The sequence below is a fragment of the Nyctereutes procyonoides genome, unplaced genomic scaffold, assembly GCF_905146905.1.
Source record: "Nyctereutes procyonoides isolate TBG_1078 unplaced genomic scaffold, NYPRO_anot_genome, whole genome shotgun sequence".
NCBI classification, from domain to species: domain Eukaryota; kingdom Metazoa; phylum Chordata; class Mammalia; order Carnivora; family Canidae; genus Nyctereutes; species Nyctereutes procyonoides.
The window spans coordinates 39,551,777-39,578,103 of record NW_026575136.1 but is presented as its reverse complement, the minus strand read 5'-3'; the positions used below and the strand labels follow the sequence as shown (position 1 = coordinate 39,578,103).

Here is a 26,327-nt window from a genome sequence, read left to right as displayed (position 1 = left end):
TGTCCCGCCCCCTCCCCCAGGTCCCAGGGGTGCTCTCCGTCCCGCCCCCTCCCCCAGGTCCCAGGGGTGCTCTCCGTCCCGCCCCCTCCCCCAGGTCCCAGGGGTCTTCTCCGTCCCGCCCCCTCCCCCAGGTCCCACGGGTCTTCTCCGTCCCGCCCCCTCCCCCAGGTCCCAGGGGTGCTCTCCGTCCCGCCCCCCTCCCCCAGGTCCCAGGGGTCTTCTCCGTCCCGCCCCCTCCCCCAGGTCCCAGGGGTGCTCTCCGTCCCGCCCCCTCCCCCAGGTCCCAGGGGTGCTCTCCGTCCCGCCCCCTCCCCCAGGTCCCAGGGGTCTTCTCCGTCCCGCCCCCTCCCCCAGGTCCCAGGGGTCTTCTCCGTCCCGCCCCCTCCCCCAGGTCCCAGGGGTCTTCTCCGTCCCGCCCCCTCCCCCAGGTCCCAGGGGTCTTCTCCGTCCCGCCCCCTCCCCCAGGTCCCAGGGGTGCTCTCCGTCCCGCCCCCTCCCCCAGGTCCCAGGGGTCTTCTCCGTCCCGCCCCCTCCCCCAGGTCCCAGGGGTCTTCTCCGTCCCGCCCCCTCCCCCAGGTCCCAGGGGTGCTCTCCGTCCCGCCCCCTCCCCCAGGTCCCAGGGGTGCTCTCCGTCCCGCCCCCTCCCCCAGGTCCCAGGGGTGCTCTCTGTCGGGACCCGAACCCCACATCGTAGCTCCGCTCGGCCAGCTGCCCTCTTTACACCCCCAGGTCACGGTGGCGCCGCGGTGAAGCTGGGTCGCTCCGAGGGGCCTGACTGGGGCTGAGAATCAGGCGGCAAAGCCGGGCCCCCCGTGACCGCGGCGACACCTCAGGAAACCGACCCCGCGGGGTCCGGGGGCCACCAGCCGCTCCGCCTGGGCGCACGCGGGAGCCCCGGCTCGGTGTCCCGCCCTCCCGGCGCCGGGCGCGCGGCCCCTCGTCGGCGGACACGCGCACGTCGGCGGACAGACACGCGCACGTCGGCGGACAGACACGCGCACGTCGGCGGACAGACACGCGCACGTCGGCGGACACGCGCACGTCGGCGGACACGCGCACGTCGGCGGACAGACACGCGCACGTCGGCGGACAGACACGCGCACGTCGGCGGACAGACACGCGCACGTCGGCGGACACGCGCACGCCCACGTGGGCGCGCACGCACCGGCCGGCTCGCGTCGCCGCCGGGAAGGGCTGCCGCGCGGGAGGCTCCGGTCGGCTGAGGTGCGGGCGGACGCAGCGGGGAGCAGGGGCGAGGGCGGGAGGGAGGGCTGGCGTCTGCGGGGCGTCCTCGTAGCCCCGCTCTCCTTCCAGGGGTAGAGCTTGACAGTGGCCTGGGCGTCCGGGGGCGGGGGCGGGGGCGGGGGCAAGGTCGGCAGTGGTCCCAGGCCCTCCCCGCAGTGGGAGCCAGGGGCACGGATGGGGGCGACCGCCGGGTCTCGGCACCGGGGACTGGGTCTGCAGGGCGTCCCCTCGGCCCCGTCCCTCTGCCAGGGGTAGGGCTTACTGGGATTGTGGGGTCGGGGGGGCGCGGGCGGGTGTGACGTGCAGCCTCGCCCCGCAGTCGGCCAGAGGTAGCCGGCGCGCACAGCTGTCGCAGGTGTACCCGGAGCCGCCCCGAGATGTCGTACATGCTCCCACACCTGCACAACGGCTGGCAGGTGGATCAGGCCATCCTTTCGGAGGAGGACCGCGTGGTAGTCATCCGCTTCGGACACGACTGGGACCCCACGTGTATGAAGATGGACGAGGTGCTGTACAGCATCGCGGAGAAGGTAACACAGCCCCTGCCCGGCGTCAGCCCAGAAAGCGTGGTCTTTAGTTTGCCCCGTTTGCTAGGTGGCTGCAGGGTTGCAGCGAGGTGACCGCGTGCAGGTCCTCCTCTTCCTCCAGGCTGCAGAGGCGCAGCAGGGTCCAAGGGCCTGACCCCATGCGTGGAGGCTCCAGGCCTCAGGGGGTAGCTGCAGCAGGGTCCGGGGGCCTGACCCTGTGCCTCGAGGCTACGGGCCTTTCTGGGAGCAGTGTGCCTAGTCTCCGGGTTTTGAAGGGTTCATGGTGCCACCTCCATGGTTCCCTCCATGCTGGGAACAGCACACCTAGGGACTTCGCAGATCGCCATTTTAGCCGGGTAGCTGCACAGGATTGCCGGTTTTTGGTGCTTTGCTCCCTGTGTGTGGGAGGCCGTCGTGCCTGTCCCGAGAAGGAAGGCCTGTTCTCCGTCCGGGTCTTTGTGCCCTAACTGCACTCCTAGCTCAGACGTGCCCTGGGAGACTTGCCTGGCCGGACCCAGTCTGGGTCACCATGCTGGCACCCTGGCTTGTTGGAGACTTTGTTGGCAGTTCCAGAACCAGCAGCACCTGGTGCTCTCCTGTGGGCTCCGTGGGCTCATTTCAGGAGAACTTTCATTTGGGTGTGTAATTGTAGCAAAGGACACGCGCAAACCCATGAGGGTGTTCATAGATTACTTACTGATATTCCGTAAATAAGGAGAGGTCATTTTATGGGAGAGGAAAAGTAATGGAAACATTAAAGCCATGATTTCTTTCAGAGGAAGAAAGGCTTAAGATAGCTCAGTAGATGGCAACAGGTGTAGGGACAGATGTGTTTGGGAAAGGTGAAGTCTCGGGGGTCAGAGCAGGACCCCACATTGAGGTTAGTTCACTAACAACTATCTGACCTTACACTGCTACTTTTTCTGATCTCCTGTGTGGTGGGAGAAGCAAAGTGGGGCCGGGTGGTAGCACTGGGAACCGTGGAACTGTGGAGGCCGTCTTTCCGGTCAGTCACGTGAGGATCGCTTGGAAGACTTGCTCAGGTGCATCTCCGAGGTTCTCCTTCTGCAGGTCTGGGGTGAGGTCCACACGCAGCTCTGCCCAAAAGCTGCCCTGGGAATTCTGAAGTGGCTTCCAAAAGCCACTTGGCAGAGTTTGGGATCAGAGCAAGGGTGCTGGGAGACTGGCCATTCCCTTCCTCTTCTTGGGAGCCTGAGGAGGTGCCTGGGGAGCTCGGGAGAGCTGTGGCATCCTGACACAGGGGATCCTCCTGGTTGGGGCCACAAGTCATCAGTGGAGCGGTGCCAGTTTGTCACGTCAAGAGCAGACACTGCTGTGGTCAGTGAAGAACCACCTCCAAGCACTTTCCTGAGAAACACCATTGCTGCTCTGTTGACATTGAAATAACATAGGGTGTGTGTTCTGAATTGTGCAGGGCATGTGGGGGCATTAACACCAGGTGGTGACCAGCTTCTGCTGCCCTCGGTGCAGGGTCAGGATGGTTAGAGACGGGAGGCTCATTTGGCTCTTCATACCTGGGCAAAACCCAGCAAGACGCTCTTCTTTAGGAGACAGATTTTGTGTTAACCTGAGCTCTTAGGGACTTTCAGCAAGTTGTTTGTTCTTTTCCCATCCCTCTGTGTCAGCTGTAGGCTGGACTGCGGGATCACTGAGGAACGCACTCTGGGATCGAATCTACTGATAAGAACAGTTTAGTTGGGCTCACTTTGAGTATTTGTCTTTGTTTTATCTTTAAGGTACTTTTTCTTTTGTCCAAAAATTTGGATTTCTGTTTTAATAAACTTTTAATATTATATAGTACAGTTATTAGAAATGCAAACTTGAAACTCATCACAAGATAATTGTTTTATTTTCTTCTTAGTGTAAAGGCAAAACATGAGTTTATAATTCTGGAAGTCCTTCTTGAGCTCAACAGGAATTTTTGAAATTTAAAGTTTTAGTATAAAGAACAACTTAACTATCTAAAAATCTCCCTCTGCAGAAATGGCAGATAGTGGGGGATCTTCCTCATCTTGTCTCGAGCCCTGTTTGGATACCCCAGCTGTTTTAAAGTGAGTAAAAGTTCCACCGTTTAGGCTGGACTTGATTAGATTGTTTCTCCTGGAATGTGGTGTGTTGACTTAATGCTTTGATGGTGCCAACCTCTCGGCCACCACCTCATGCTGTATTAGTTTTGAGCTGCCCTGAAAACATGGGAGGTAAGCTTAATGATTTTACAGATGTCTGGAGCTTGGTAGAGTGGTAATAACAAAGTTTCCTGTTTAAAACCTGATTTTATGCACATTCTCAGGGAGAGGCTGTGTACCTCTGAGCTGTCTTACCATTTTGCAGGAACAGTTTGTCACAGCTCGCTGTTAACTTAAACCCCACGATGGGGAAGAATAAATGGGACATTTAATTTTTGCATGTTAAAAAAACCCCATGCAAATAGAGTTTAAGATATGCAAAACCTCGGTGACATCATTGATTCAGGATCATACATTCAAGAAAATTGTATATGAGACAAATAGACATGGAACTTTTCGGAAATGATTTTAAGGGGTCATTCTTAAGTGTTGCATAAAGTAAATTGAATCTTCCTGGAGGTGACGTGCAGTCAAATGAGGTATCTCATAAGCGCCAGGAACTTGCCTATGTTTGCTATGGCTTTTTTTTTTTTTAATTTTTTTTTTTTATGATAGTCACAGAGAGAGAAAGAGAGAGAGGCAGAGACACAGGCAGAGGGAGAAGCAGGCTCCATGCACCGGGAGCCCGATGTGGGATTCGATCCCCGGTCTCCAGGATCGCGCCCTGGGCCAAAGGCAGGCGCCAAACCGCTGCGCCGCCCAGGAATCCCTGTTTGCTATGGCTTTGTGTTTCTGGGTGCAGTGACCTTGGAGCTAGCAGCAGGCTATGAGGGGCAGCATAGAGTGCTGGTGTCTGCTACGAGCTCCCCGTGTGATCCTACGTAACTTGTCTCTGCGCCTCACTTTACTGTCTGCAAGAAAGGGGTAGTAGTGCCTAACCCATTGATAGTCATGAGGATAGAATTAGCATAACAGGCTTCTGGACCACTTCCTGTCACGTGGCAGGTAACACAGGCAGGAGTCATTAGCCACTGTTATCAGTGACCTCGTCATTCACATAACAGGAGTTGCTAATCAGGCAGACAGCTTGGGAAAATAAAGTCATCGCGCAGTATTTTTGAGGCTTCGACGTGAATTACCTAAAAATGGACTCTTCAGAACTAAAGCACATTGTGCCAATTGACAATCCAGAACATGCTCCCCAGCTTCCTGGGTGGGTTCTTAGCTGGAGGAGCTCTGTGGGAAAGGTTGGACCGGTGGCCTTGTGCTGCCCTTCTTGCCTTAGTGATTTGTGTGAGTCCTGTCGACTTGGAAACAGATTTAGTGGCATATGATGAAGGACGGCTGCACAGCTTGGTCAGTGACTTGTTGAAGGAAAAGGAGGTGTGCTTATAAAATGTGTAGGCGGGCAGCCCGGGTGGCTCAGTGGTTTAGCGCCACCTTCGGCCCAGGGCATGATCTTGGAGACCCGGGATTGAGTCCCACGTTGGGCTCCCTGCATGGAGCCTGCTTCTCCCTCTGCCTGTGTCTCTGCCTCTCTCTCTCTCTCTGTCTCTCATGAATAAATAAATAAAATCTTAAAAAAAAAAAAAAAGATGACTCCCATGGGTAGAGAGGCAAAGAACCTAAAAAAAGAGATCCTAGTGGTTAAGTAAGCTTCAGAGATGCACACGTTGAAGTAGCATGCTGCCGTTTCTCATACGTCAGAGGGAAGGAATTTACTGCAGTGGCGCCAAGAGGGTTAATACTGACACAAGTATAGACTGACACACTTCTGGAAGCAATTGGGCATCGCATGAAAGGCCTTAGAACTCAGTAGCCCAGCTCTCCAGTCCTAAAGAGTACTCTTCTGCTCCACGGGACATTTGCTGTGATTTCTCAGCAGAGCTGGAAGCAGTGAAAGGGTCGGTGATAGGACAGCAGCGTGACGACCGTAATCTCTAGATCATGAGCAGGTAACCCCCATGTGGCCTTCACATCCCTGAGGCAGGTACACCAGGTCACTTGTTCAGGCTGCGAAATGGACAGTTGGGATTTGAATTGGGAATGTCTGCTTCACCCGATAGTGTATTATTTGGCTGCTAAAAAATTATTTTAGAAATCATGTAGAAAAATGATTCTCTAAATACTGTGGGCATTTGCTAATGATGTCAGCTGGAGAAAGGAGGGCAAACATGACTTCCTCACACGTGAGTGTGTGGGTCTGGGGAAAGGGAAGGACTTTTCACTACAAGACACTCCTATTGATTTTATTTGATTGTTATATATTTTTAAGTTCTGTAACTGGGCTGGAGCACCTGGCCGGCTCAGTCAGTGGAGCGGGCGCTCTTGATCTTGGGGCCTTGATCAAGATCACGCATTGGGGTTAGAGTTTACTTAAAAATATGGGGCTGAAAAAAAAAAATATGGGGCTGGACACATGGCAGTGGTTTTTCCATTCTGTTTCTCTATTTTCAAAGTGAATCTTTTTTAAATAGAGAAAATAGAGTAGACCCCTAGTTTCATTTCAGTTTTATAAAAAATACACAGGATTGTAGTGGAGCACAGATTCCCTACCAGGTGTGACACGGGTGAAATAGATGAGACTGTTGTGGAAGGGCTTGAGATGAGAAGCCATGGAGCCCATGTTAGGAGAAGCTTTGGCATACGGAGGCTGTTCAGAGGAAGGACACTGTCGGGCAGCCCAGAGTTGGAGGAAGGCCCCAGAGCTGCGGGACGGCCATCACCTGGCCACGCTCCTCATGGCCACCCCTCTCTTTGCGAGGACTTGAACTGCAGGAGCTTGAGAGCCTCCCAGGAAGGCACCAGACCATGCCTGAAGGCTGGTCTGCTTGAACTCCAAACTCAGGATGACATCACTAAGCTCACACTGTCCAGAAACACATTTTTAGTGACATTATGTTTCTTGCCTTTCGAAATACAAGTTTGTTGTTAAGATTCATTCAGTAAACATATTTACCGGTGCTGTGTGTGAGTCCGGTACAGCGAACTCACGGTGCCCAGCCTCAAATTTGCCTGCAGAACCATGATGTGATTCATATGGATGAGAAGGAGACAAGTAGTGGGTGTCACTTGGTGGTTTATTGTACTTTTTTTTTTTTTTTTTTTGAGAGAAAGAGAGAGCATGTCAGTGAGTGGTGGGAGGAGCAGGAGGGGGGCAGAGGGAGACCCCAGCAGAGACTTGATCCCACAACCCTGGGACGACCTGAGATCACAACCTGCGCTGAAACCAAGAGTTGGACACTCCACCTGACTGCGCCACCCAGGCGCCCCTGGTTTACTTTACTCTGAATAAACTAGTTTTCTTACTCATCATTGGAGGCTAAAGGAAAGAGATCCCGCTCTTAAAGTTTCACTAAAAAACCAACATTTAGGGGCTCCTGGGTGCCTCAGTCAGTGGTGCGTCAGGGCATGATCCTGGAGTCCTGGGATGGAGTCCCGCATTGGGCTTCCTGCTGGGACCCTGCTTCTCCCTCTGCCTGTGTCTCTGCCTCTCTCGGTCTCTTTTGTGAATGAATAAATAAATAAAATCTTTTTAAAAATCTTTTATTTTAAACCATAGTATCTTTGTTTTATACGTAGAAAGCAATAAAAGAAAGTGTCTCTGCTTAGTGAAATTCCACTGTAGGCAGGATGAGAACTGGCAGGGTCACTTTGCCAGGACCGCTCCGCAGAGGAGAGTGCTGCTATCTGGGGGCGGCTGTGGAGTGAAATAACACTTTGCACGGAGGCTCTTTGGGCCTGTATGCTGCTCAGCTGCCTTCTCCTGTTTCACCAGGAAAAGAGGGAATTGGGGATGGCCAGGGGAGGCCCTGCCTCTGCACCGTCCCTCAGTGACGTCCTCTCTTCATGGCCCCCTCCTAGTGGGGCCAGTCCCTCTTTAGTGCCTGTGCTGGTCGCACCTCAGCCCTGCGCTGTCTGGCACAGTCACTGGTGGATGACCTTCCAGTAGCCAGAGTCATGGATGCACGTGGATTTCACCTGCCTTGACCACCTCCCTCCCTGGAAGGTCCCCGGTCTCGGTTTGTGAGTGCAGCTCCTTGGCCACCCCTAACCTACCCTTGGCTCTGCAGTGGCTACGGCTCAGCCCCTGTTGGATGTAGGCAGTGGCGCCCAGAGTACAGCCACACCAGCACACTAGCATGCCTTGTAAGACCGTCTCTACAGGTGCTCCTTCGTTTCCTCAAGTTTCCAAGCCCTCCTTACTTGTAAACAGCTTCGTCGCCTAAACTGTGGCCTAGAAGGTCCCCAGGCTCACGTTCCACCTCTAACCCCCTTCCCGGGCACTGCCTCTGCCCCTGCCTTGTCCTCTCGTGCACACACGGCTCTCCTGGCTGGCACACTCCCCACCCGCCCAGGCCTCCTGTCCCCTTTGGGCATGCCAGTTTGTTCAAGGCTCAGGTAGGGGGTCCATCCAGAGTTTGGCCTTCGGAGCCAGACACGGTGAGTCTCAGCTTTGACACTTGCTTCCCTTGCAGCTTAGAGGCGCTTTGTCTTTCTGAGCCTTGATATCATTATGCACAAAACTGGAGTAATGTCCCAATTTGGAAGAACTATAAGTCATGGGTGAGAAGGGCCTTGCACAGAGTAGCGCTCAGTCTACAGTGAGGTAGGAGCATGTTCATATTTGGGGGAAGTGAACCTAACATGATGGTTTGTTTCTGCTGCCGGACCATCTGTGTATCTGAACAGTGACTGTCACACAGGCTTAACCTCTGTGGTACAGTTTGTCTTATTTTAAATAAAACCAGAGTACAATTTACTAGCTAACCATGAAAATAAAGGAGGTGCTCACTGTTGGCACAGGAATCCAGGGTTTTGGGAATGTGTTCACAGAGATTGGATCAGCCATATAAAGTCTTTCTGGACAGTGGGGCACGTGGGGGCATTAGCATCCACACAGGAGCCAACGCGTGAGGTTCTGAGGCTTCTGACGGGAGCTGGGGGGCAAACACAGCACTCATCAAATGTGAACTTTCCTTGGTGATGGTGGCTTAGGTTTCTATGTTAAATACTTTTTAATGTTCCTGAAAGCAGAGAGGAGGGTAAGCCCACCCCTCAACCCACCACGCAGGTCCAGCAGTGACTGATACTTGTCAGTCTTGTGTCACCTGAGCCCTGACGTCGTTATACTGCAGTCTTTAAAGCAGGTCCCAGATACCATGTTACTTCATCTGCAAATTATATTCAGAATTTTAGAATCACTGTTGTACACGTTTCTTGGGGCTGCAGTAACAAAGCCCCACAACTGGGCAGAGAAAACAACAGAAGTCTATTATCTCACGTTCTGGGGGCCAGGGGCCCCACACCAAGGTGTCCACAGGGCCACGCTGCCTCTGAAATCCTGTAGGGACAATGCCTTGGCTCATCCTCCGTGCTCGGGTCGTCCGTGTCTTTCCTGCTCCCCATAGGTCATCCATGGCCGGTTCTCTAAAGGACACCATCCGAATGGCCAGTCTTCTCACTGGTGGTGGCTGCAAGGAGCCTCTTCCCAGTAGGGCCACATTCTGAGTTTTGGGCTTAGGGCTCCGCTATGTCTCTTCCCGTGGGTGGCGCAGCTCGATCAGTAACCTATGGGTGGTGTGAGCTTCCTGGAAGGCCTTAAAATGGAGTTTATAGAGGCCCTTAAATGCCACCTTCTTGTGGTACAGGTTCTGTTATAGGAATTTATCTTTGGAAATAATGAAATACGTACACAAATTTAAGGGTAAGAATGTTCACAGGTGAATAATTGGTATTAATGAAAAATCTGAATTATTTTCATGAAAAATCAGAAAATAATGGAAGAATGACAAAATAATGACATAACCATTTGATGAAGCATTATATAGCCATAAAAATTCTGTTTGGGGGGCAGCCCTCTCGGATCCCCTCCCTTTTTGAGAGCTTTGTACTATTGATCAATAAGCTTTGCTTTGGTGCCCACAAGAAAAAAAAAGTTTGGGGAAAGTATGTAATTTATACAAGAGCATGTTTGTAATTAAAGCAGGATATAAAGTATGTGGTATGATCACATTTTATTAAAACAGTATAAACATTTACATATGTGAGCATATATATACACCAGGAAAAGTGGGAAAGAACTTAGTAAACGTATATTTATAACAATTAATTAGTGAAAAAAGTTAAAGGACGTGTTCTGTGCAGTATTAATTGGGGGTACTAGTGTATTAGTATCTGCAAGTGCTTGAACCTAAATGAGGGAATCGTAGGGCTGAATTCTAAGGGCAGTTATTGATTGTGTGCAGTGAAGTATTTGGAAAAGTTCATACAGATTATTACCAGGTCAACATGAATAATGTAGCTGTGGACATTTTCTGCAGGATTCCCATAACCTGCTATCCTGGAAATGTTAGACCAGGTATAGACAGCCCAGTGTCAGGACCATGAACCAGCTGGGTTGTCTTCCTGCATGTTACATGCTCTACTGGGAAAAAAGGCTGGGGAGTTGATTTGAAAATTATCCTCTTATACACAGAGTCTTGTTTGTTTTTAAATGTGCTTTTACAAAATAAAAAATTGACATTTTATAGGGTTTTTTTCAATCTCTTACTTTTAGGTTAAAAATTTTGCAGTTATTTATCTTGTGGATATTACAGAAGTGCCTGACTTCAACAAAATGTATGAGTTGTACGATCCGTGTACTGTCATGTTTTTCTTCAGGTATGTTCTCTTAAAATCATCGTTTCACTTAAATATTGTTGGTCTGGGGGGATCCCTGGGTGGCTCAGCGGTTTAGCGCCTGCCTTTGGCCCAGGGCGCGATCCTGGAGTCCCGGGATCGAGTCCCGCGTCGGGCTCCCGGCATGGAGCCTGCTTCTCCCTCTGCCTGTGTCTCTGCCTCTCTCTCTCTCTCTCTCTCTCTCTCTCTCTCTCTCTCTGTCCATCATAAATAAATAAATAAATAAATCTATAAATAAATAAATAAATATTGTTGGTCTGAAGCTTGATGTAATCACGATATCTTTACATTTGATGTAAAGATACATTATGTACATATGTACATTATCTTACATAATAAAGTTGAGCAACATCATGAGTCAAAAAAGTTGTGGAGATTTTAATCGGAAAGAAATCACCATTTGACATTGTTTTTATTTGTCAAAGTTTCTGGGTTTTTGTTGTTGTTGTTGTTGTTTTAGATTTTATTTATTTATTCATGGGAGACAGAGAGGCAGAGACACAGGCAGAGGAAGAAGCAGGCTCCATGAGGGGAGCCCTATGCGGAACTTGATCCCAGGACTTCAGGATCATGCCCTGAGCTAAAGGCAGGCGCTCAACCACTGAGCCACCCAGGCGTCCCAGTTTCTATTTATTGTTACTACATAAGTTGACAAATAGTGACATTAAGCATTAGATGTAAAGGGAAAGTAGAGCTCCCCAACTGGTAAGGACGGTATAGGGTGTGTCTCAGCCTGTACTCATGTGACAAGTTAGCACAACTGTAGCAGCTGAAAACAGCACAGGTAGTAGGAGCCCTCCCAGGGTCTCAGGAGGCCAGTCATGCGCTGGGCCCTTAGCCGGCCATCAATCGGGGAAGAAGCCACTGCTCGTGGGGTTGTGGCCGTGTCCACTTCCTGTGGCTGTGGGTGTGAAGCCGCTGTGTCCTCGCTGGCTGCGTGCTGGGGCCCCCTGCTCCTGAGCCCCTTCCATCTCGGGGCTTGCACTGTCTCTGCGCTTCCCTGTTCTGCTTCTGCTATGCCGCCGATTATCTCAACCAGATAATCCAGGATCATCCCCTTATTTTAAAGTCAGTGGATCTGTAACCTTCGGGGTCGCCTGCCCGACCCTATGTGTCTGTAATGTTGCTGAGCATTGGCATCTCATCACATCACCAGGAACTTCTCAGGGTTGAGTGTAGGGTTTTGTCTGCCATAGTGTGCGCTCCGGGTCCACAGATGCACATCCTTCCCCTAAGCAAAATCAGTAAGGCTGAGGCCTCTTGGGCCCCTGGACACCCATCCTGCGTGGCCTCGGCTCCCCAGCACCCAGTAGGGCAGCACCCAGTAGGGCAGCAGAGGAAGCAGCTCTGATTTCTCAGGGGCCCTGGGACAGTTCAGCCGGGGCTTCCCAGCCTCTTCTAGGAAAGGCATGTGCCATGGGGCAGCTTCCCACCCTGCTTCAGCCGTAGCCCCTGGGGTTTGTCGCCTGCACTGTCCGTCCCTGCAGCCCAAGTCCCTGCCCCGGGCATCTGCAAAGACCGGTGGGGCACACCATTCTTCATTGGGACTGAGCATTCTGGCCACAGAGCTTCCCGGGGCTTCTGCAGAAGGTCATTCCTGGATCCAGTATCTGCTGAGGGGCATTCGTGGGTCTTACAACCGTGTTCCTCGCTTTGCTGTCCGCAGTGGGGAGAAACCAGGCAGCCCCTGCAGGACTTGGCTTGATAGTTCCTTCGCTGACCATCCAAGTGCATCCTTGTGACTTCTGCTTCTCCAGAACCACAGGACAGGGTCACTGATGTCCAGCCACCAAGTATCGAGGCCCTTACTCTATCCCAGCCTCGTGTTCCTTGCTGCCCTCGGCGCCCGCACTCTTCAGATCGTGTTTCTACCGACAGCTCTTCACGGCAGCCTAGGCCTTTTCTCGTGCTGCTCAAAACTCTCCCCAGGCCATCAGGTGCGACTCATGAGGCTGTCTTGGGTCCAGCCTCCTGCTGCCTGTGGCAGCCGAACCAGAGCACTGCCTCAGAAGAGAATACGGACCCTCCTTCTGCTCTTCCTGTGACCCAGATTTCTAAGATGAGGCACATCAGTACTGCTATTGATTTTTTTCACCAAATGCATATATTGAGTCCTGCCAGGTTTTGTGGTCTCCACCAGGACATCAAGTCAGATACAGCAGGGTTCCTACCATCCCTGAGCTTCATGGGTTGGCCACAGCTGAGTAGACTAGCAAAAGGACACAGAAGGGCCAGAGGATAGGTATTTATAGAGACACAAGTACTAAGTAAGTTTAGAAAGAGCACATGCATTCCTAGGGGCTAGTGTGGGCATGAACAGTCAGGTGTTTGGTGTCCCGTAGGGATGCAGAATGGCTGGCACACTGGTGGGAAGAAGGAGCCGGGTCCCCGCCCCCAGATCCCTGGGCCCGAGTGCGGGTGCGCAGTGTTACCCTGCAAGTGAGTGTTCGCAGTAGAGAAGCATCAAATTTGCCTTTTTGGATGCTCGCTCTGGTTGAAAGGCATCCAAAGCAGAGACTGCAGGACAGAGCGCTTCATTCTTGTTCAAGTGAAAAGTTAAATTAATGAAAACAAATTAATGTTCAGCAGACCTGGGGAAAACAGTGCACCAAGGACAGAAAAGATTACTCTCTTTGTCAAGTGCACATACAAGATCATTTTTTAAAGTATCCTTTTAAAAAACAAATTCGTAAAATATCGTCTACTTCCCTGATCGTAGTAATGCAAAATATACTAATTTCACAATTAGGGCTTTTTAAAAATTCTGAGGCCACTGGGGCCTTTAGTGGGCCTTGGCCCAGAGCTCCCAAGAGTGCCATGAAAATCTCATGTGTTGTGTTTCCGAAGTAAATCCTCACTCCCCCACCCCTCTGCCCCAGAAAATGCTGTTACTGTCCAAGTGACTAGAACTGTGCCCTCTGACCTTTCAGCTCCCCAGAGGACATGGGTCCTGAGGGAGTCGCAGAGTATACAGAAGGAGCTCGCACCAAGCATGGCTGTGTTAAGATAGTGTTTACATTATTTCCATCTTCTAAATCATGGTGGATCCTCTTGACTGTGTTCTTGTCTTCACTGATGTTTAACAAGAGCCTGAGATGGTAGGAAATGGCATTTTTTTTACGGAACTGTTTTTAGAAGGATTTTTGTGAGCACTGATCCCCCCCCCCCCCCATGTCCTCTTTGCAGGAACAAGCACATCATGATTGACCTGGGTACTGGTAACAACAACAAGATCAACTGGGCCATGGAAGACAAACAGGAAATGATAGACATCATCGAGACTGTGTACCGGGGCGCCCGGAAAGGCCGCGGCCTGGTTGTGTCTCCAAAGGACTACTCCACGAAATACAGATACTGAGCTCAGCCCAGTCTCCGTGCACAGAAGTGGTGCAGAATTGTTTTCACGTGGAAATATTTGAAACTAAAGCCTTAGAGAAAGCGTTTGGAAGTGAATTCAAAGCTCAAGGACTTGGAGGGTCTTTGTAGTAAGGGTTGCATGGCATCAACTCTTTGCCTGTCTGGCCGTTGTATTTTTATATTAGCAAATATTTGTAAATACCTAGCTGACACGAATAAAGTACACAGTGATGGAAAGTCATAATTGCTTATTTCTTATGAACCTTGCCGTACAGATGACTGGTTTGGGCAGTTGGAGACTAATCGTCATCTTTAGCACTGGAGTAGAATTCACCATGTTTTACCCATGTGGCAGTAGGAATCCATGTGAGTTCTCCAGGGCTGCCAGAACAAAGTGGCACAGACTGGATGACAATGGAAATGAGTTGCCTTGCCAATCTGAAGGCCAGAGCCTCGGGTCTAGGTGTGGTCAGGTCAGGGCTGGTTCCTTGGGGCTGTGATGGATCTGTTCCCTGCCCCTCTCCTAGATTCTGCTAATTTCTGCTGATCTTTGGCATCCTGTGGCTTGAATCTTTGCCCCTTCACAACCTTCACATGGCCTTCTCGTTGCATGTGTGTCTGTGTCCAAATTTCCTCTTCTAAGGACACTGGTCACTGGAGAAGACCACCCCACAGGAGCATGACCTTATCTTAACTGATTACATCTGTGATGACCCATCTCCAAATAAGGGCATGTTGTAAAAAGTGGGGGGGTGCATGTTGTCCTGGGGATCTGAACTCCTGACATGGGAACTTACTGGGGGTGCAATGCAACACACAACACAATCCAAAGGTTGAGTTCAGAAAGAATATACACTTGGGAGGAAAAATGTCTTTTATTCTTCTTGCTATAAAAACAGTGCAATAAAATAATGATTCTTGGAGGGTTTTTTCTTTTAAGATTATTTATTTGACAGAATGAGCACAAGCAGGGGGAAGGGCAGAGGGAGACAGAGAAGCAGAGTCCCCACTGAGCAGGGGGCCTGATGCGGGACTGGATCCCAGGACCCCAGGATCATGACCTGGGCCAAAGGCAGATGCTGAACCAACTGAGCCAGCCAGGTGCCCCAGAGTTTTCCTCTTAAATATAGAGTAAGAGTTGTTTCTATTCCCCCTGAGCTCGTATCTACTGTCCTCAAGCAATCTGTATTTTCTGTAGCAACCACAGCTCCTGGTACATGCAGTTTTTTGTTTCTCCTACCCCAGCAGCATGTGGGTAGGTGGTTGGTTGGGATCTTCCCAGGCACATCTTGTGCACACAGACTGAAAGTGTGGAGCGTGGGGCCCGTCTGCTTTCAAGGCTGGGCTCTGCCAATTACTGTAGCAAGTGGCCTCCTGGAACTCCATTCTCTCCGAGGGGGGGGTGGGGTTGGTAGTCTCTGTTTGTCCCATGTGTGTCAGAATAGTGCCTGGTGGGCCCTTCTTGGTGTGAAAACACTCACTGCCATGGCCAGATTGACTGTGGTTTGACTGTGGTTGAGACACAAGTACAAACCAGCAAATACAAATGAGGTGTGCTTGAAGTGGATTTCAAACTCAAATGCAAATCCTCAGCTTTATTGGTCCAGCCTTAATTTTCCCATTTACAAAATAGGGAGTGTAATGCCACATCAAATGAGAGGCTAATGGAAAAATCATCATGACCCCAAATGCCCGGCATATAATAGACATTCAATATTCTACTCCTGACATTTCTCCAAGGTAGGACAAACAGCCAAGGATCACATGAAAGGAAATGCGGATCAAAACCTGCAGATGCCATTTCACACTCACTGAGACAGGTATGAATAGATTCCAAGATCAGATGAGTACAAGTGTTGTCAAGGATGTGGAGAAATTGGAACCCTCACACTGCTGGTGGAGTGGTGGAATGGGCAACCCTTTGGAAGATGGTTTGACAGTTCCTCAAAAAATAAAATAGGGGGACTCCTGGGTGGCTCATCAGTTGAGCGTCTCTCTTTGGCTCGGGGCATGGTCCCAGAGTACCGGGATCGAGTCCCACAACGGGCTTCCTGCATGGGGCCTGCTTCTCCCTCTGTCTATGTCTCTGCCTCTTTCTGTGTGTCTCTTGTGAATAAATAAATAAAATCTTAAATAAAATAGGGAATTACCCTTTGACCCAGAAATATCAGTACTAAGTATATACCTAAGATAACTAAACATGTATGTCCACACAAACTTGGATGGAACTTTAGTGGCAGCATTATTCATAATAGCCAAAATGAGGAAACCACCCGTACGTCCATCAACTGCAGAATGGATAAACAAAATGTGGTCCATCTATACAATGGGATATTATTTGTTCATAAGGCATGAAGTACTGATGTACGCTACAGCCTGGTGAACCTTGAAAACATGGTAAGTGAATGAGGTGAGGCACTACATATCGTATGAGTCCGTTTTTATGAAACGTCTGGAATAACCAAATTCATAGAGACAATAGAGTAGTGATTGCTTAAGATTAGGGGGAGGGGGACAAAGGGAGTGATAGCTAATGGGTATGGGATTTCTTCTTGAGATAATGAAAATGTTTATGTGGTGATGGTTGTACACATCTGTGGATATACCAAAACCCATTGAATTGTGTTGAGTGAATTGTATAGTATGTGAATTATATCTCTTCTTGATAAAGCTTTATTAGCTGTTAACAGAAAAATAAGCAAAAATATTACACCCCACATTTGTAAACTTACTCTGTAGTTACTGTAAATTTGTTGGGTGTATAAATTGTAATAAGTTATTCATTTGACTTTAATAACTATCTTTTCACTGGTGCTTTGTAACTCCAATATGGTTTACTTTATAATGGTTTGGTCTCTTCCAGGTTCATATCTTATTATTATGTATCTACTGTCTACTTCATCCAGAACTAAGTTATTGACAAGCCATTTTCGCAAATTCTTCCAACCACCTGCTAGGTAGATAGTTTGCAGAGAAGAAAACGAAAGCTTAGTTTACCCAGAGTTATACCTCACAGCAGAGGACATAAATTCAAACCTAGATCTGCAGGGCTACCAACCTTGCCCCATTGCTGCACTGTGTTGCTTTATTGCTTTATTCAAGTTGAAATTAACTAGTACAGAAAGTATACCACTGAAGGATTTCTGTTTCCTGTCCTCCCCAAGGTGGTCTTTGTGCAAAGTCCAGAATTAGTCATGGCAGCTGACATAGAAGCAACAACTAGCCGAAGGTACGGAATATATTCAGGGATGCAGTAAGTAATCAAGTACCCTAAGGAAACAGACAGAGATACACAAGAGTGCTTATTGCAGCATTATTTGGAAACAATATTAATCAAACGGGAAACAATTCAAAGGATTATTACACAGCTGTTAGTGACTGACATACAGCTACATACATCAACATAGATGAATTTCAAACTACTGAATGGAGAAGCTAGGTGCGGAAGGATACTATGGCATGATGTCATTTATTTACAGTTTTCAGACATTCAAAACAAAGATCTGAAGCATTAAAAAGAACCGGCAACCTTGTGTGTTTGCAGTAGATTGTTGTTCTGTGTGGGCCCCTAGGGTAGACTGCCTTTTCCTGACTGTTCTGAGCCCATGCAGAGAAGAGATGGGGAGCTCAGGGCACTAACAGAATCAAAACTATGACTATCCTAAATACCACTCACTAATGTTAACAAAAACTGCACCTAGCGTTTGGTTCCTCAGGTTGCTCAGTTAAAATATAGGATATGTTCATGGCCTCATTAGGTTTCTTATCTGAAAGCTGAGGTGCTAGTTGGTAAAGCCTGATGTCTTGAAAAATCAGAATGGGGAACTTTGGGAGGACCCCCTTTATATAGGTGCCATTTTGAGTAGCTTTTTCTGCATCATTTTTATTAATGACTTTTAAAATACATCTGGTTTTAGTACCCTTTGTAGCATTTTTACAGTTATCATCAAAAGCTATACAAAGAACACCAACAGCGTCTTAATGAGATTTATATTGCTTTGCACACTGTAGTGGGGCAACATCCCACTAGTCTTCCCCAGCCTCTGCTAAAGCCCACATCCTCCATCTGGCCTCTGATTTTCTTGTTCAGTAGAGTGGTTAAGCTCTCACATATCTACATGTACAAAAAATTGTTAAAAAGTCTTTGAGTAGCTCCTGGGGCCCAGGGCTGAGCCAAATCAATCTGGTTGCTTGCTGCCTCGTGAAGATAGCCAAATGATCATGTAAAAGTGAAATTACAACTATGACAGTCAATAGGTAGAGTGCTAGATGATCATATAAAAAGTAGATCTGACCCAGATGGAGACTCAGGGAAAGAATCCCTTAGGAAATCATTTTCAAGTTGAGATCAGATATTTAAAAAGTGGACTAGGTGGGTGTAGGGGTAATTGCATTCCAGATGGTGAACAGCAGGAGGCCCATGGTGGTGGAGAGAGGGGGGCCTGTTTGAGAACTGGAGCATGTGGTGTGGTTAGGTATGGGGTGGGGGTGGGGTAACAATGAGAGGCTTTGCCTTGAGAACCAGGTATAAAATTTTAGTTCTGAGAAGATCTGTCTGTCCCCTTGGAGGAGCTAAAAGGGGATTTGGGAAGAGAGTTAAAAGTCTTTGGTGAGAGATCAGGCAAGAGACCATGGTTGTAAAGAAAGGAAATTAAATGTGAGAATTTAAAACTTCACACAATTGCATCCAGAACTGCTAATTTGAAAACTTAGCCCTGTATTATTAAACTTGATGTTTTCATAAGTTCCCAAATTTTGTGTTAAATGAGCTTTAAATTACAATATATAAATATAGCATTTGACATTGAATTTCCAACATTTTACTTAAGTACTCTATGAGTAAACTGCTTGCTACTAAAGTTTCATATTAATCTAGTTTATATTAATAAGTGTGTTTAAGCACACGTAAATCCATCTATTAATTTTCCCCTATGGGAGCATTTTTATTTATTTTTATTAATTATTTTTTATGGGTTTTTTCTTTCTTATTTATGTATTTATTTATAAAGATTTATTTATTACTTTAGAGAGAGAGAACATGAGTGGGAGGGGGGGAGAATCTCAAGCAGATTTAGCACAGAGCCTGACATGGGGCTCCATCTCACACCCCTGAGATCATGACTTGAGCTGAAACCAAGAGTCGAACACTCAACCAACTGTGCCACCCAGGTGACCCTGATTTCTTCTGATATATATGTAACAGGGTACTGGAAAATAGCAATCTTTTGTAAAAATGTTAAGAAGATGTTAAAACAGTTGATATTATAAAATGCCAAATAATCTGTAAAGGTAGGTGTCTGTGGTTTGAGATAGTAAATGTCAGACTATGAAAGGGGATCAGCTTGGAACTTACTTTAGAAAGAAGTATTTTTTCTGACAGTATAAATGTTTTTATTTCATGTTTTATGTTGGCTTCATGTTCAATGTGAGGCTTGAACTCATGCCCCTGAGATCCAAAGTCACATACTCTACCAACTGAGCCAGCCGGGCACCCCAATGTTTTTATTTTAGTTAATACCTAATAGAAGCAAAAAAAAAACCAAAAAACAAAAAAACTAATAGAAGCTTTCTTTTTCCCCCTTTTATTTATTTATTTTTAAAGATTTTATTTATTTATTCATGAGAGACACAGAGAGAGAGGCAGAGACACAGGTAGAGGGAGAAGCAGGCTCCATGCAGGAAGCCCAATGTAGGACTCAATCCCAGGACTCCAGGATCACTCCCCGAGCCGAAGGCCAATGCCCAACCACTGAGCCACCCAGGCATCCCATTTTTCCTCCTTTTAAAAAAGATTTTATTTATTTATTTTGAGAAAGAGTTTGGGGGGTGGGGGGAGAGAGAAAGATAATCTCAAATAGATTCCATGCTGAGTGCAGTGTCCAATGTGGGGTAGCATCCTATGACCCTGAGATCTAGACTGGAGTCGAAGTCAAGTGTCGGATGCTTAACTGACTGCACCACTCAGGGGCCTAGAAGCTTTCTTTTCTACTTAATTTCTTAAAAATTCTAGATTTTGAATTGTGATCTATGTTGTTAATGAGGACTCAAGCCTGTTCAGTTTCCTTCAAATATCCACTTAAGTTTCTGCTAAAAGTATAATGGCAGGGGCGCCTGGGTGGCTCAGACAGTTAAGTGCTCAGACCATGATCTCAGGGTCCTGGGACAGAATCCCGTATTGGGCTCCCTGCTCAGTGGGGAGCCCGCTTCTCCCTCTGCCTGTGTCTCTGCCTCTCTCTGTGTCTCTCATGAATAAATACATAAAATAAAATTTAAAAAAAGAAAAAGATAGATGTGTGCCACCAAGGGAGTATAAAACAACACTTCCTTTCCTTAGATGCCTTTGACTAAATGCACTTGGCCTTCACTTGCACTTCTGGCCCTAAGGAAAAATATGCAGAGAATTCATGGTAACAGTGCTCCTTGCAGCAGCATTTAGAGTAGCAAGAAAGTGGGAAGTTGCCTCAATGTCCAAGGGGTAGTTATGGGAAAGTTTAAATTATTACAGCCATATGATAGAATGGTAGCCATAAAAACAAGTGTGAGAAGTGAATGAAATTTTCACGTGGAAAAAATGTTTATGGTATGAAAAGAGAACAGGATCTGAGATTATAAACAACATGATCAACCATATATACAATTGTATGCACAGAAAAATGTGTATAGCAGCTTATTCTAAACTGGAAAATTCTGCGATTTTGACTTTTGTACAAAGAACAGGATTTCTCTGATATGCAGGAATAGTGTTATTTTTTACATTGAGAGCCTATTATCCCTTTTAGGTGATCATAGCTCTATTTTACTCTGGCTCAGAGGGGAAAATTGGACAATTATTTGGTTGTGTTTATATAACCTGCAAACAAGCCGAAATCTTGTCCTTGTTCTCTCGTTGGTGACCACCTCCACAGAAGCCGAAGTGTGCCTGGAGAAGCTGTTTTCTTGGGTTTGGAGAACATCATTCTCAGAATGTGTTTGAACTAGACAGATGAAAACGAGTCTTCCCAAACACTCTGTGACTGGAAAAGCTGACTTGGAAAGCAGTTATTTGGGGATCCCTGGGTGGCTCAGTGGTTTGACGCCTGCCTTTGGCCCAGGGTGTGATCTTGGAGTCCTGGGATCAAGTCCCGCATCAGGCTCCCTGCATGGAGTCTGCTTCTCCCTCTGCCTGTGTCTCTGCCTCTCTCTCTCTGTCTCTCATGAATAAATAAATATTTTTTAAAAAAGGAATGCAGTTATTTAAAAAGCAATCTCAGAAGACAATTTATGATGTTTTAAAAAAAATCGATATAGAACTTAATTCAGGAAAAAAAGAAAGTGACCTAATATAGCTTAGGCTTTGTCCCATGGCTTATAAATACCAGGTGTTCACTGGAAAATTTTACAACTATCTTTGTCAATCACCTTCTGAATTATTTTCTTATTGCATTGTTTGTTCTTATAATCTTTCATTTTATTAAAATGAATTTTTAAATTAATAAAAATCAGAACTCATGCAAACTATTATTTTAAAAGTACAGGTTTGATTTTATCACATTTTCAAGTGCTGGTCTACTGTCTTAAGGTCTGTAAGAAAAAATTTTGAAAAAGGTAATGGTTTCTTCATATACCAATTAATGTATGGTTAAATAAACTGGAATCCAAAGCTTTTGCTAAAAATACAAAATTTCCCCTGTCCATTTATGGACAGGAAAAATTCCATATGTGGAAGAACATAAATACTAAATGCTTTTCTTCTTACACACATGGAGTCATTGTGCACCCGCAGCTGACGGGGGTAAACAGCATGCACTCTTGAGACAACAGAACATTACTTCTGCATCTGCATCAATACTGCATCGCTGTGACTCACCCCCCAAGTATCCAGGAGACAACACTGGCCGGCCGCAATATGCTGCCTCTCTACTTTGATTAACTGCAGGAAAGGGGCCACCGTGTTGGTTAGTGGGGAGGTGACAAAGTGCCAGGTCTACCGACGGAGAACAGTAGTTTCCAACGTTTTGACATAGCTGACTCTCCCTTCTCACAGCAGGAACTCGGGGCTCGGGGGTGTGCAGCGTCCCTGTGTGAACCCTGATGAGTGCAACCAACAAACACAGATTTACCCAAACATCTCAATTTATTGAGGTCCTTCTTTTCATTTAAAAGGCAGTACCACTGATTTAAACAAACATGGGGGGATCCCTGGGTGGCGCAGCGGTTTGGCGCCTGCCTTTGGCCCAGGGTGCAATCCTGGAGACCCGGGATCGAATCCCACGTCGGGCTCCCGGTGCATGGAACCTGCTTCTCTGTCTGCCTGTGTCTCTGCCTCTCTCTCTCTCTCTCCGTGACTATCATAAATTAAAAAAAAAAACAACAACATGGATGTCTGGTCTTCTCTCGGGCTCCACGCACATCAAATGGTGGGGTTTCCATGTCTATTTGATCATTTAACTTGTTGACTAAACTTAGAACAGCAGCTTGATCTGGGTGATGAAGGATCTTGGGCTGCCATGTTCTGCCCTCAGGCTCTTGTCCCATCCCAGAATCAGCCCTGCAGGGTTGGGGGTGGGGAGGAGGGACAGCCGATTCCTCAGGGCCCGCCAGGAATGTGGCCAGAACAGGTTAAGCTGTCCACCCTTTGCAATGTTCACAGCTCCTAAGCAGCAGCTCCTACCCAATACCAGACGTAGGGGTTTATAAACTGAAGGCGAACTGGCTCTGATTCAGCAGGACAAGTGTGGATAATTTACCGGCTGACTTAGGGCAACAATCCTAAGACAAAATGGGAAAACAAAGGCACCTCATTGTCCAATCACAATATGCTTACGTAATCAGAATATTCTGGAAATAAAATATGCAGATGTATCCTAATAAAATAAAGTTGTGCATCTCCATATGTCACGTAGACACAAATCCAGTCTGAGAGCTAAAGCCAAGCATGTATCTGCATCTTCAAGATGAAGTGGGACATGTCACTGGGAAAGAAATGTCTGCATTGCGGGGTCAGAGCAGACCCTCGGGAGCCACGGTGAAATAGGCTGAGCACTTAAGGCACATGCGTCTTCTTTATGGGATTATAGAAATATATGGTTTCAGATGGAAACTACTAGTTGCCCTCCCCAATCTCTAGTTCATCCTGACTCATGTTTTGATTGAAGACTAACCTGAGGGGTGGTGGTGAAAAGTCCTTTAATAAAAGCCAATTTTTAAATAATAGAGCTTGTCATTTAAAGTGTGCGCTTCCTGAGGAATTATGATAATTGTCCCAGTTAGTGTGTTCAGAAGAGATCATTTGTAAGAGTCCTTTATTGTCCCTGCAGGCTTCCCTCTAGCACAGAGGCAGGGGTCCCCACGGTGAACAAATACAGGATTGCCCTTTTCAAGATTAAAGCAATCAAAACACAGGCGGAAGGCAAACCTTTAGTTTCCTAATGACGCCCTTGCCCCTTGTTCCGAAACAGGATCCTCAACCCCAGCTTGCACCATGAGGTCATTTACATTCTTCTGTAGATCCTCGAGGCGACTTCCCATTTCTTCCAGTGCAACGTTAAGGGGAATTGTACACAAGGTCAGAACACCGGCCTGAAAGTCCCAGGAGACCGACTTCAGGTCACACCTGCTGAGAAAGATGCCTCAGCAATGCAACCTTTAAAATGAGAGAGTCAGGCGGCCTGTATGTACCTTATGGTGCAAAGTAACCATTCCCTATGGTTTTATTTTAAATATTTTATTTATTTATTCATGAGGGACACAGGGAGAGAGAGGCAGAGACACAGAGGGAGACGCAGGCTCCATGCAGGGAGCCTGACGTGGGAATTGATCATGGGATTCCAGGATCATGCCCTGAGCCAAAGGAAGGCACTCAGCCATCCAGGCGTCCCTCCCTACAGTTTTTTTTTTTTTTCCTACGGTTTTTGTAGCCTGTTAAACCTTGGAACTGAGAGCTCAGTTCTAAATGCTTGGCTCCCCGTGTAGGATTCATCTGTTGTAACCAGATTCTAATGAATATATGTACATATAATGGAAGTTAATTTTGTTTAAAACCAACTTTCCAGGCAGCCCTGGTGGCTCAGCGGTTTAGCGCCGCTTTCAGCCTAGAGCATGATCCTGGAGACCCTGGATCGAGTCCCACATCGGGCTCCCTGCATGGAGCCTGCTTCTCCCTCTGCCTGTGTCTCTGCCTGCCCCCTCTCTCTGTCTCTCATGAATAAATAAATATATTTTTTAAAAAAGCCAACTTTCCTACAGTTTAATTTTTATCATGTTTTAATATTTTTTCCCTATGAAAACCCATCTACAGAATCAAAAGTTGAAGTAAACGGTCCCGTAAGCAAATACTTTGCCTATAATTTCTAAGGAGTGAGTTTAACTGTGTAGAGTGAGCTCTAGTGCACCAAGTCTTAGGGCAGATGTTACCATTATCTGGATTTGCTCAAAATAGAACAAACGTTCTACCCTAATTCTTGAATTCACATCTTTTTTTTTTTTTAAGATTTTATTTATTTATTCATGAGAGACACAGAGAAGGAGAGAGAGAGAGAGGCAGAGACACAGGCAGAGGGAGAAGCAGGCTCCATGCAGGGAGCCCGATGTGGGACTCGATCCAGGGTCTCCAGGATCACGCTCTGGGCTGAAGGCGGCGCTAAACGCGGAGCCACCCGGGCTGCCCTGAATTCACATCTTAAAAAAAACAGTGAGCTGCTACAGTTGCAAAACAAAACAAAGGTTGGGAGAGCCAGATGCAGTGTCCTATGTTGAAGACATTCCATGTCTTGTTTGCAAGTTTCTGGTTGCTTCTAGGGTATAAGTGTTCCTCAGCACACTACCCAGATTTATCTAGGGCTGATAAATAGGGCTCCTATGTATTTGTTTAGGGTGATTATTCGTGGAAACGTCCCAGGGGCAGCCTTGTGCCTGTGCCCTTACGTCTATCCCTGTCACACACGGTGCCCTGTCCTGCTGGTCCCACAGGACATAGTTCCCTGTGAGCAGTACTTAGTACATCGGGGTACCAAACGTAGAACCAGGAAATCCTAGGTCACTAGCAGACAAGAAGATATTGCACGATAATTTTAGAGTTCAAAAGCATCATGGCACGTGTTATAAGCTAGAAAAGGATATTTCTGAGGTTTAACGTTGCAATCAGAGCTTGAAAATGTTCTTGAAGTTCCTGAAATAGATTTTCTGCCTGAAAAAAATGAACCATTAGACAACTGAATGTAATACTTACTTTTTTTTAGTCTTTTGATGAGATTTAATTTAATTAGATCTATTGCCGTCCTTTTGTTTGTTTTTTTCTTTTTAAAATATTTATTCTTGATGTAGGGCACTTGGCAATCATGGAAAAGAACCGTCCTTAATTATTTGTTTATATAGTTAGATTTTTGACAAGATGCCAAAGCTTTTCAATTCAGAGGGTAAGGAAACTCTTTTCAGGAGCATGGGGCATGAGGGAGCTGAACATCACCACCCAGCAGGCCTGACCCTGCCTCACAGCTGCACAAAAACAACTCTGGATGATGTGAGCAGAAAATGTACCAAAGGTCCCGGAGGACATAGGTGATCGTCTCGGTAACTTGGGTCCTGGGTGGGCTGAGCCTGCACCTAGAACACCACCACGTAACAGACCCCACAATGGGGGGACCCCGTAGATGGTGTACTGACCCCACACCTGGGGGGACACTGCAGATCCCATTCTGACCTCACACTGGGGGGACCGTGCACACCCTGAACTAACATACAGAAATACCAGGGTCGGTAGTGAGATCAGCCACCTGTGCCTTTTGGTTTATGGCTTGGAACAGAGGCCTGGGGCCCTGGATTCGGTGCTCACAGGGGTCACTGCATCCATCGCAGACCGGAGGGCAGAGGCGGGTGTCCTAGAATCTGCACTGATCTATGGAGATGCCTGGAATCCAGAGCAGTTCCTCAGGGGGTTTGGGGTTTTTAACCGTTCTCAGGAGAATGCAGACCCACGAACGTACCACAGGTAACACTCTTCATGGAGACAAGGGAAACAGACTTTGAATGTAGCTTCCTGCTAGAGAAGGGGTGGGTGGGAAGGGCTTACCGTGGGGGCGTGCCGCGTGTCCCCAGCCGCGCCCACCCCGTCCCGCCCCCAGACCTTCAGGGTGCGGCACCCGAGGGGCGGATGAGGACCGAGGGGACCGCACTCACCGTGTCCCGCCGCGCATCCCCGCCTGGGGCTTTGGGTCCCCGCGTGTCCATGTCCAGTGGCTCCCCTAGTCCAGGTGGGTCCCCTGGTCCGGGTGGGCGGGGGATCCGGGCGGCAGGGCTGCCTCGCGTCTGTCTGTCCGTGGGGAGACGCTCCGGCTGCGGCGGGGACACTGGGGAGCCTGGACGCGGGCAGCAGCTCACCAGCCTGGTCCCGGGAGGGAATTCCTGGGCAGGGCGCGGTGCGCGTGGGGGCGGGCGGCCCGGGGAGGGAGGAGAC

General features: G+C 48.0%; 2 protein-coding genes and 1 long non-coding RNA gene across 4 annotated transcripts; 2 read left to right on the top strand and 1 right to left on the bottom strand.

The window, feature by feature from the left end:
• Positions 1-1,096: 1,096 nt before the first annotated feature.
• On the top strand, positions 1,097-14,134 carry TXNL4A (thioredoxin like 4A). Of its 2 annotated transcripts, none has more exons than XM_055303220.1 (4): positions 1,097-1,224; positions 1,565-1,775; positions 10,419-10,522; positions 13,727-14,134. In XM_055303220.1, the coding sequence occupies exons 2-4, from the start codon at positions 1,623-1,625 to the stop codon at positions 13,896-13,898; spliced, it is 429 nt and encodes a 142-aa protein (XP_055159195.1). In that variant the 5' UTR covers positions 1,097-1,224; positions 1,565-1,622; the 3' UTR covers positions 13,899-14,134. The 2 variants fall into 2 exon arrangements, with proteins under 2 accessions (XP_055159195.1, XP_055159196.1); XM_055303221.1 differs by lacking the exon at positions 1,097-1,224 and adding an exon at positions 3,775-3,844 and having other exon boundaries at positions 1,639-1,775.
• Positions 14,135-16,248: 2,114 nt separating this feature from the next.
• LOC129495588 (uncharacterized) lies at positions 16,249-21,397 on the top strand. Its single transcript, XR_008661558.1, has 2 exons — positions 16,249-16,294; positions 17,062-21,397. It is a non-coding gene; the product is annotated as an uncharacterized LOC129495588 (long non-coding RNA).
• Positions 21,398-23,161: 1,764 nt separating this feature from the next.
• Positions 23,162-26,327, bottom strand: HSBP1L1 (heat shock factor binding protein 1 like 1). The gene is made up of 3 exons (XM_055303234.1): positions 26,051-26,327; positions 24,995-25,061; positions 23,162-23,412 (listed from the first exon to the last, which is right to left on the bottom strand). The coding sequence occupies exons 1-3, from the start codon at positions 26,099-26,101 to the stop codon at positions 23,294-23,296; spliced, it is 237 nt and encodes a 78-aa protein (XP_055159209.1). The 5' UTR covers positions 26,102-26,327; the 3' UTR covers positions 23,162-23,293.

Excerpts from the sequence above, each read along its gene's own strand:
- TXNL4A (XM_055303220.1), top strand. The coding sequence starts at position 1,623 with ATGTCGTACATGCTCCCACACCTGCACAACGGCTGGCAGGTGGATCAG. Across the intron at positions 1,776-10,418 it reads TGTACAGCATCGCGGAGAAG|GTTAAAAATTTTGCAGTTAT; the intron begins GTAACACAGCCC and ends TCTTACTTTTAG. Across the intron at positions 10,523-13,726 it reads ACTGTCATGTTTTTCTTCAG|GAACAAGCACATCATGATTG; the intron begins GTATGTTCTCTT and ends TCCTCTTTGCAG.
- HSBP1L1 (XM_055303234.1), bottom strand. The coding sequence starts at position 26,101 with ATGGACACGCGGGGACCCAAAGCCCCAGGCGGGGATGCGCGGCGGGAC. Across the intron at positions 25,062-26,050 it reads GGGATGCGCGGCGGGACACG|GCAGAAAATCTATTTCAGGA; the intron begins GTGAGTGCGGTC and ends CATTTTTTTCAG. Across the intron at positions 23,413-24,994 it reads TGCAACGTTAAACCTCAGAA|TGGAAGAAATGGGAAGTCGC; the intron begins ATATCCTTTTCT and ends TTAACGTTGCAC.